The sequence below is a fragment of the Apodemus sylvaticus genome, chromosome 2 (assembly GCF_947179515.1).
Source record: "Apodemus sylvaticus chromosome 2, mApoSyl1.1, whole genome shotgun sequence".
In the NCBI taxonomy this organism is placed as follows: Eukaryota; Metazoa; Chordata; class Mammalia; order Rodentia; family Muridae; genus Apodemus; species Apodemus sylvaticus.
This window is the reverse complement of record NC_067473.1, coordinates 96,503,121-96,514,341: the sequence shown is the minus strand read 5'-3', so window position 1 is coordinate 96,514,341 and position 11,221 is coordinate 96,503,121. Positions and strand designations below refer to the sequence as shown.

At 37.9% G+C, this 11,221-nt stretch overlaps 1 gene segment (V, D, J or C); it reads left to right on the top strand.

The window, feature by feature from the left end:
- The first annotated feature begins 207 nt into the window (after positions 1-207).
- Positions 208-712, top strand: LOC127678737 (immunoglobulin kappa variable 1-9-like). The segment is given in 2 exon segments: positions 208-285; positions 402-712. Coding segments are annotated over 2 exon segments (366 nt in total).
- Positions 713-11,221: the final 10,509 nt, after the last annotated feature.

Below are 11,221 nucleotides of genomic sequence, written 5' to 3'. Positions count from 1 at the left end.
ATAAATACATGTTATATATAAAAAATTTGAACATCCCTCCTTTTTCTGGAGACATCTGCAACCTTTAGGTCCCTGCTGAATTAGTGAGTTTTATCAGTGCTGCAGATGTGCCCAACCCTGCTCAGTCCCTGGAGATTTGCATTTGCTAAGTGTATAACCCAGCCCCATGAAAAAAAATCTTATATGCCTCTAGTAGTCTATGTAGAAGTCAGTTGCAATCAGGACAAATCATGGCTATGACAATTCCTGCTCAGCTCTTGGGGCTACTGGCACTCTGGATCACAGGTAAGAAAGGACAGCATTGGGAATTTATTTTAATTGCCATTGTCAGTGTTTCTGGGTTTTGTATGCTTTTCCTGTAAACCACAATATAATAATTTCTTATATTTTCATGTTCTCAGGAATATCATGTGACATCCAGATGACCCAGTCCCCATCATTTCTCTCTCCATCTCTAGGAGACCAAATTGTCATCAACTGCAGGGCCAGTAAGGATATTAAAAAGTATTTTGCTTGGGTTCAACAGAAGCCAGGGAAGGCTCCTAGGATGTTGATTCATTTTGCATCCATTTTGCTACCTGGGGTTCCAGAAAAGTTCAGTGGCAGTGGGTCTGGGAAGGATTTTTTTCTCACAATCAAAAGCATGGAGTCTGAAGATGCTGCAGTGTATTACTGTCTACAGTTTTCTGAGCACCCTCCCACAGTGATATAAGTCATAATAAAAACCCCTCGAGAAGCCAAATTATGAGACTTCCCTGAGCTTGCTTGTTTGTGTGTCTCTGTTTCCTGAGAGGGTTCATTAGATTTATTCAAGCTCCAAGATTTTCTCTAAGATTTGAAAAAGAATATACAAGAAATTTCTTTGCTGCTTAAACATACTTAATATCAATAGCATAAATATACTTATGCTTCCTATTAGATTCCTTCAATACAGAGATAACTGTACCCAAAACACCTGAGATGTAGTAGTTGATAATCATGTATCAGAATGGAAGCCCCTACAGATAGTAAAAGGTGCGGGGTTAATTTCAGGAAATTAGAGTGCACAACAGGCATTAACTGAAATGAAGAGATAAGTGGTCACAGGGGAGTATACTAGTAGGAGAGAATGTACTATTGTTTTCCTCTAAGGCAGCATTTACCTATCAATGATACATAGCCAAATAGTGAAAAACTTATATATGTTAAATTTCTATAACTAAGATAAAACACTGTTACCAAGACAAGTTAAAAAATAATTAATAGGTGCTTATGTTTATAGATGGTTAGAATCCATGACAATGTAGCAAAGTCATGGTGGCAGTAACAGGAAAATGAGAGCATAAACTGGAAATAAGCCCAGCCCAAAGGGCATAAGTCATCCAGCATGGGCATACATTTAAGCCTCCCTAAATAGTGAAATCAATTCAGCATTAAGTCTTCAAATATCTGAATTTATGGAGGGTATATTCACTCAAATCACCATGAACTCTGTAAGAAAATTTTAAAATAATTAGTTTTGTATTTTAGAACTTAAAAGGGGCTGGAGAGATGGCTCAGCAGTTGAGAGCACTAATTGAGCTTCCAAAGATCCTGAGTTCAATTCCAAGAACCACATAGTGGCTCAAAACCATCTAAAATGGGATCCAATACACTCTTCTGGTGTGTCTGAAGACAGTGATTTTGTACTTACACACATAAAATAAATAAATCATTAAAAAAAGAATTTTCTTTTACTCTCTGATGTACACATTGTCTCTGTATTTGATCCTATGATTATTTTGTTCTCCTTTCCTCCAGTCAAGAGACTGGAGGGCCCAGAAAGAGTATAGAGGTCAGATGGGATGGGTTTCTGGAGGGTAGGGACAACCTTGTGTAGACATGAGTGTGAGGAGGATGTATGGGATATGGAACAGTTTGTGGGTGGATTTGGGTGTGCAATAAAATCTGGAGTGTAAAAAAATAAATAAATAATTTAAAAAAAGAAAATGAGTAGACTACCAAGATCAATCTATTGATCAAATTAACTGTTTCCAAAATTCCAATATCATTCTTTACAAAAATAAAAATAAAAAGGTATTATAAGTTATTTAGGAGTATAAAAGTTATCAAACACCAAACACAGTCCTGAGCAAAATGAACAATGCCTAAAGTACCACCACATCTGATTTTGTATTGAAATACAGATCTATAGTAACAGACCAAGCTAAGATTATCAGAAAATGCATTTAGATTAAGGGAATTTAATTAAAAACACAGACATGAACTTATGAAGCTACAGCTACATGCCCTTTTAAAAAGTTGTCAAAATTTTACAGAGAATATGTATACTATTCTACAAATGATACTGTAAAAACTGGATGGATATCCAAACAATGAGCAAAAAAAAAATGGATCTTACTATCATTATGAAAATGGACTCAATGTAAACAGTCAACCTCAGGATGTAGGAGGTAGAAGCAATCTCCAGAATGTACCTGAGTCCTAGGAGGTGAGAGACTCTTAGGACCCAAAGGGAGGTACTTTAGAAGAAATGCCCTACAGTGGATAAAGGGAACTTGTAGAGCCCACCTCCAGTAAACAGAAAGGGCATCAAATGAGGGATGCTGTTGCCACTCCACAGCCAAAATCTCTGACCCAGAATTGTTCCTAACTGAAAGAACTCCAGGGACAAAAATGATGAAAAGCCCGAGGAAAAGGAGGTACAGTTATAGGCCCAAAGTGGGTTTTAGCTTATGGGGAGGCCCTAATGCCTGACACTATTACTGAGGCTGAAGACAAAATGGGGCCGATCATGACTGCCCTCTGAAAGACCCAACAAGCAGGTGAAAGAGTGAGATGCAGATATTCATACCCATCCAGTGTACAGAAACTGTTGATCCCTGTGGATGAATTAGGGAAAAGCTGGAAGAAGCAGAGGAGCTAGTCCATATAGGAAGACCAGCAGTCTCAACTAAACTGGATCCATGAGATCTCTGAGATACTGAGACACTAACCAGGCAGCAAATGCTAGCTCATATGAGCCTCCCATTACATATACAGCAGAGGACTGCTGGGTCTGGACTCAGTTAGAGCAGATGCAGCTAGCCCTCAAGAGACTTGAAACCCCAGAGAGTGGGGAGTTCAGGTAGGGTGAGGGGGGCTGGGTTGAGGTGACATTCTCTTGGAGACATATGGGGAAGGAAGAAACATGTGTGGAACATAGAACAGTTCGAGGGTGGACCAGGAAGTGGATAAAATCTGTAGTGTAAAGAAAATATTAAATAAAATCTTTTTTTAAAAGAAAAGAAAATTATCTCAAAATGGATCTCATATATGTATGTATGTATATGTGTGTGTGTGTGTGTGTGTGTGTGTGTGTGTGTGTGTGTAAAACTCAAAACAACAATTGATAGTGGAATCAAGTTCAAGGTATCACACTACAACAGAAGTTCTGTACTTAATACGTGTCCATACCAATAAACATATACATAAATATACACAGGCTAGTGGAAATGAGAACTGAAAACCAGGATTTCCATTCAAGAGTTATATGAATCAGGGAGAGATGTTATGGGATTGGGGTCTCCTGAGCAGGGCAGGAAAGGGGATAAAATTTGAAATGTACATAAAGAAAGTATGCAATAAAAAAACCCTAGAGGATGGAAATACTTATTACAGTCATGAAATGGATACCTTAGCAGGTTGAAAAGGACTAGACTACAAAATTAATCAAAACTCTGTCCCATAATTATTTCTGTCTGAAAGAACAAATGTGGGTAAAAGTAAAAGGAAGATGCTGCAGCATATGAGAGGACTGTGGCAGGCAAAGCCCTAGGGAATAGGGAAACAGGCAGGACTGCCCAAAGGCCCACAGGGCAGGAAGTGCTGGCTTAACCTAGGGGACAAGACTGCCTGGCTAGAGGGGGAGGGCATTGCCTGGTGGGTGGAGCCTTTTATAAAGCCCCAGGTGTCTGTTGTGGCTAATCTGCTGCAAGGTGACTTGGATCCTTGCCCTGGTAGCTGAAAATACTGAGGCTTGCTTTTATGTGTCAAGTTTAAAAACAGAGACAGTTCATGGTTTTCATGCTTTATTATTAAAAGAGTAGAGGGAGAAAAAGGAGAAAGAGAAAAAACGAGAACAAGAGAAGATAGAGAGGTGAGGGATGGCCATGACCACGTGAAAGAGGGAGAAAGAAGAGAGATGGGGAGAGATGAGAAAGAGATGAGGGAGTGGAAGGATAGAGAGTGAGGAAGGCCATGAAGCCTTCATTTATAATAAGCTGGGTTACCTGGCAACAGCCAGGCAAAGGGAGGGACTGGAAGATATTATCCTAAGTGATGTAACCCAATCAAAAAAGAACATACATGATATTGCACTCACTGATAAGTGGATATTAGACTGGAAGCTCAGAATACCCAAGGCATAATTCACATATCAAGTGATGCCCAAGAAGAAGGAAGGAGAGGACCCTGGTCCTGGAAAGGCACTATGTAGCAGTGTAGGGGATTACCAGGAGAGGGAAGTTGGTAGGGATTGATTGGGGAATAGGGAAAGAAAAGAGGGCTAATTGGACTTTTGGAGAGGGAGGAACCAGGAAAGAGGTAATCATTTGAAATGTAAATAATGAAAGTCAGCGATTTCATGCACCTCTTAATGCAGGTTCCAAAAGTGCTGTTCAAACAAGCTCAGTTTGTCTTCCATTTCTCACAAGGAAAGAACTTTAGTTCCTTGTTTATATACATACAACTACATCACAATTTAACAAAAGCCAAACTAAATGGCAGCTTCTTTTCAATTAGGAATTAATTTAGCCCATGTGGACTATTTCTTTTTGCATAAATTGTTTACTCATGGGTTAATCAAATGGGAACATGGTATAAATGGCTGATATGATATTTAAATAAAAGACTGGGACTTTCTCTACACAGAGAGAGCTGCTTGGAGAGCTAAAAGAGTTCTTTAAGTTTTTTTTGTTTTTGATTTTGCTTTTAAGCAGATTTTCTGACTTTGGTTGGATAATGCAGAAAAAAGTCAAAATGCTATCTCAAGGAAGGAGTGTGAGGTATCTTAAGCAGAGAGCTGTCTTGAGCAGATAGATGTCTAAAGCTAAGAGCTATCTTAAGCAAACTACAGAGCTGTCTAGAAGCTATCAGCGTATAACCCACCATTGACTTTGGGCCATTTCTTCTGCAGTTCTCCTATACCACTTCCTCAGGATGCCTTCTTTGAGCCTAGGCTGGACTTTGGCATCACTCCATGTGCCACACCTCTCCCTGCATCCCTGTAAGACAGCTGCTACTCAGGAAAATCAGGTTAGATTCCAACAGCATAATTCCTTCCCCAGTGGGTTCCATGGCAATCCCAGTAACTAGAAATTGTGCCTTGTTCCCTCTTAGCTCATTCTCCTGGTCTACACCTCTAACTTCAATCCCAGGCATCAGCAACCACAAGTAATCACCAGAAGAGATGCTCACCCCAAATCTCTGCTTGACTGTAGCCCAACTAGGCAAACTGAGCAGCAGTGAGGGTAAGTTTTTCCCTGTCCCTTCTAAACTCCATTCTCTAGGCACAGATCTCCCTGTAGCCCTGTGGGACTGCTACCACTGGATCTAACAAGCTCTACCTGCAGTCCCAGTGGCCCCCTGCAGCTGTCTGTAGCCCCAGAGACCTGCTGCCATCAGACTACAAGACTGGCCAACACAAGTAACAAGGAAATGGCTAAAGGCCAGTTTAAGAACACAATCAACAGAAGCCAGAGCAAAATGGGACTACTGGAACAGAGATGTCCTACTTCAGCAAGCCCAAAATATCCTAGCACCTATGAAGCTCCAGAAAATGACCTTAAATATACTCTTATGAAGATAATAGAGGCCATTAAAGAAAAACAAATAAATTCCTTAAAGAAATGCAGGAAATACAATTAAAGAAGTAGAAGACTTTAAAGAGGAAATGAATAACCATAAAGAAATAAAGGAAAATACAACCAAATGTGTGAAGGAATGGAATAAAACTATTCAGAACCTGAACATTGAAAGAGAACCAATAAAGAAAACACAAACTCAGGCAATTATCAAGACAGAAAAACTAGTAAAGACAACAGGAACTACAGATTCAAGCATCATTTACAGAATATAAGAGAAAGAAGACAGAATCACAGACATAGAAAATATAATAGAAATACATTGATCATAGAAAATGTTAAATCTAAAAGGTTTCTAACAAAAACATTCATGAAATGTGGGATACTATGAAAGGATCGAGCTGAAAAAATAATAGGTATAGAGGTGTTGATGAGTTCCAGCTCCAGGTATCAAAAAATATCTTCAACAAAATGATAGAAGAAAACTTCTTTAACTTTTTGTTAAAAAAGTGATGCCTACAAATATATAAGAACCTTACAGAACATTAAATAGATTGGACGAGAAAACTCCTTCTGCAACATAATAATCAGAACACTAAATATTCTGAACAAGCAATGCATATTAAAAGCTACAAGGGAAAAAAAAGTCAGACCTGTCAGAATTATACCTGACTTTGCAACAGACTCTAAAATGCAGAAGGGTTGGGATAGAGGTCTTACAGACCCAAAATAAATAAATAAATAAATAAATAAATAAATAAATAAATAAATAAATAAATAAATTATCAGTGTCAGCCAAGACTATTATACGCAAAAATTCAATTACCATAGTGGAAAAAACTAAATATTCCATGACAAAACCAAATTTAAAGCACCTATTCAGACTATCCCAGCCCTACAGAGGACACTAGAAGGAAAACTCCAATTCTAGAAAGAAAATACCCATACAGAGAAGTTAATAGAGAGTTAACTACACACACACATTCAAAAAAAAAAAAGAAGAAATGAGTAATTTCACACCAGCAAATCCAAAATAATAGAAACAAAAACTTAAAAACACGTACACATGTATACAACAACTACCACCATCAAAGTAAGAAGAGTTAACATTGATTGATCATTAATATCTCAAAATACCAATGGACTCAATTCACCAATAAAAAGACACAGGCTAACAGAATGGGTCCATAAAGAGGATCCACAACTTTGCTGCGTAGAAAAAAGTATATTTCAGCTACAAAGATAGGCATTACCTAGAGTAACTTGCTGGAAAATTATTTTCTAAATAAATGGAACCTAGAAGCAAGCTGAAATACCGATTCTAATATTTAATAAAATATACTCTCAGTCAAAAGTAATCAGAGAGATGGGGAAGGACACTTTCACACTCATCAAAAAATACCAACCAAGATGACATCTCAACTCTAAACATCTATGCTGTAAATGCAAGGGCACCCTTATTAGTAAAAGAAACATTATTAAAACTTAAATCATGTGTAATTTCAGACTTTTTTTTCTTTTTTTATTGATATATTTTTAATTAACATTTCAAATGATTTCCCCTTTTCTGGGTCCCCACTCCCCACAAGTCCCATAATCCCTCTTCCCTCCCCCTGTTCCTCCATCTACCCCTTCCTGCTTCCCTGTTCTGAAATTCCCCTATATTCTTGCACTGAGTCTTTCCAGAACCAGGGGCCACTCCTCCATTCTTTTTGGACATCATTTAATATGTGGATTATGTCTTGGGTAATGGTGAGAGACTTCAACATCCCATTCATCAATGGACAATTCATTCAAACAGAAAATAAATAGAGAGGTTTGAAAACAGCAAGTATTATGAATCAAATGGACCTAAAATATATCTACATAAAACTTTACCAAAACCCAAATGAATATACCATCTTCTCAGCATCACATGGGACGTCTCCAAAGTTGACCATACACTTGGTCAGAAAGTAGTCCTTAACAGAGAGAAGACTTAAATAAACCCTTTTATCTTATCAGATCACCATGAAATAAAGCTGGACTTCAACAACAGAAATAGAAAGCCTACAATCTCATGGAAACTCAACAACTCTACACAATGATCTCTGGGTTAACGTAGAATAAAGAAAGAATGACATTTTTTTTTACTTCAATGAAAATGGTGGCACAGCATGCACAAACATATTGGACACAATTAAAGCAGGGATAAGAGAAATATTCATGAGTGCCTTCATAAAGAACATAGAGAGATTTCATTCTGGCAACTTAACAGTACAGCTGGACATATCTAGACAAAAATGAAGCAAAAACAAGTAGAGTACACAGCACAAAATAATCAAACTCAATGCTAACACTGAAAAATTAGAAACAAAGAGTACAATATCAAGAACCAAGGAAAATAAGAGTTGTTTTATTTTTTATTTTTTATTTTTTATGAACAGAGATTCCTTGACACAAGCCTAAAGTCGAGGCTTATATATAGGAACTTCACTTCCAAGTGATTTTTTAGAAGAATGAGTAACACACAGCCAAGGAAATGCACAGAGAAACTCATGAAAAGGATGCACGGAGTTCATCCCATTGAAGATGAGTAGCTCTTCATCTTGCCAGGACTCCTACAGACAATTCTAGAATGCACCATAGAATTACTGTTCCATAAGGCAACTGTAGAAAGGGTTCTTGAAGCATTGACCAAGCACAGCTTCATAGAAATGCTTTTATTTAAATATGGACCACTTTCTGGGCTTTATTGGCTTAAATGGTACTGATTCTCATAGCGTGATCTGTCCATCACAACAGATGACATCAGCAATGACACTGAGAGTGACAGAGAGGGCTTACAAGACATATCCAATAGAGCCCGTACTTCATAACACTCAGGTGTGCTCCCGACTTCTAGTAAATTTGGCTTCTTCACAGAGGTGGATAACTACCATGCTGCAAGTGTAATGAGCTATATTGGTGGGACACAGATGCCCCAAAATATGCCCAAAATCTACACCTCCATCTCCAACATCTCTATCGGTTTCCTCATACCTGCCAATACATGGATTAAACCAGGCTGCATTTTTGTTGAATCTCATCCCTGAAGGATAGGAAACTTGTTGCCTTTTTATGCATAGATCTTGGTGATTCTTGCCTTGTGACTATTTTGACTATGCGTGGAAGCATCAAGGATGACTTTGGTGAATCCTCTAGGTTTCTGGATATTCTGCCCTGCTTCCACTCCATAGCAACATGCATGATGCCTCTACATATCCAGTCAGTTATCCCCCTCAGTATAAACTGAGGTTTTTGTCTGTTGAATGATAAAGGGAACTTGTGACAAAATTGAAACACAGTTTGAAGCTTTTGGAAATCTTCTAGTGTCTCTTTATAGAACTGTGCTTCAAATTGGAAATTGGGATCTTGAAAAGAAGAGTCTAGAATAATTTTTCTCAACCTGGCAGCCATGACCTCTTTAGCAAACTTCTATGTACAAAATTATTATGTATCAATCATAACAGTAGCAAAATTACAGTTATAAAATAGCAATGAAAATCATTATATGTTTGGGGGGATCACCACAGCATAAGGAACTTTATTAAAGGGTCACAACATTAGGAATGTTGAGGATCACTGGTCTAGAAAATAACACTCAGAGACATCATCCAACTGACACAACTCAAGACCACTTTTACAGCAAGCTATCTTAATCAGAATTCCCCAGAATGGGACCACAGACAAAGTTAATTTAGGAAGTGACTCTAGGGAGGAAGTATAGGTGACAGGAGAAAATGTCTACACCAGGGCACATGGTGAAACTGGCCACTGATGCAATAAAGGGTATTTAATAAAGGTATTTTGACACTGTCAGAAAGAAAGAAAGAAAGAAAGAAAGAAAGAAAGAAAGAAAGAAAGAAAGAAAGAAAGAAAGAAAGAAAGAAAGAAAGAAAAAATTGATGAGAGAGACAACGGAGATACACAGGTTGGTTTTCATGCAAGTCCCTCAAGAAATGAAGTAAGAGCTCTCTATGACTTTGTGGCCAGTCTGTGGATCCTATTCCTGTAACTGGGCTGTCTTGTCTAGTCTCGGTGGGAGAGAATATGCTGGGTCCTATAGTAACTGATGTGCCAGAGTAGGTTGGAACCCAGGAGTCCTTCTCCTTATCAGAGACAAAGAAGCAGGGGGAATGGGGAGAGGAAATATTTGTAGGCTTCTGGAAGCATGGCTGCCATTGGAATGTAAATTAAATAAATAAATAAATAAATAAATAAAGGGAAAATATATAGATCTGTATAGTGTTTATATTTATATTTGTGCTCACATAAAGAATAAACAAACCAATAGCAGCCCCTAATATCTATATTCATAATTCTGAAAACAACACATATTTTCCATGAAATTGGTGACAGATGATTCAAAGTATAGTTATTCAATACTTAGAAAATGGTCACATAGAAAAGACTTCATTTTTCCTCACCCTACCTTTGGCTGTTCATGTTTCTGTAATAGAACAATTACTAAGTGTTTGTGTTGGTCAGATTGACAGTTTTGGCATTTATTTTTCCCATCAAACAATACAGTTTTTTTCCTATCATCACCCCAGATAGGCATGGTATTTCATTTGGTTTTTGCAGTCATGAGAATCCTGTGTAACTATTCCCTTTATTTATACTGCAACACTTATTTGGATCTTTGCATATTGCTCCCTAGGGAAGGTCCACCCTTGCTTGCCTCAGATAAAAACTCAGTAGTTATCTTGCAACTGATCAGTTTCCTCAGGCTGCCTCCTTAAAATGAAGTTGCCAGTTCATCTCTTGGTGCTTCTGTTGTTCTGGATTCCTGGTAAGGACAGAAGGAATTAAGAAAGGAGAATGAGTAGGGAATTTGAGCTTTGGGTGGCACTGCTAATCACATGTGTTCTGCCCATATATGAGAAGACAAAAAGGTCTTATCCTCAAAGATAAGGCCTATGTGGTTGAGAACTATGAGAAGGAGGTTCCAGATGTGAAAGAATATGTGTTATAAAAACAAATTGTGAAACTGATAGATTGGGAAGATATAAATTATGTTTAAAAGCCACGAGGACTTACAATTCACTTATTTTGCTTAAGATAAAATTATGATGTATAAAATATTGGGAAGATAAATATCTGTTGAACTAAATATCAATAAAAGAGAAAGAAATAACAGCATGTTAACAAATTTGTTCATAACACTATACTTTTCTTTCATTATTTCAGCTTCCAGAAGTGCTGCTGTGATGACCCAAACTCCACTCTCCCTGCCTGTCAGCTTTGGTGAACAAGCCTCTATCTCTTGCACGTCTAGTCATAGCCTTGTATATAGTAATGGAGATACCTATTTGTCTTGGTACCTGGAGAAACCAGGCCAGGCTCCACAGCTTCTAATCTACAAGGTTTCGAACCGA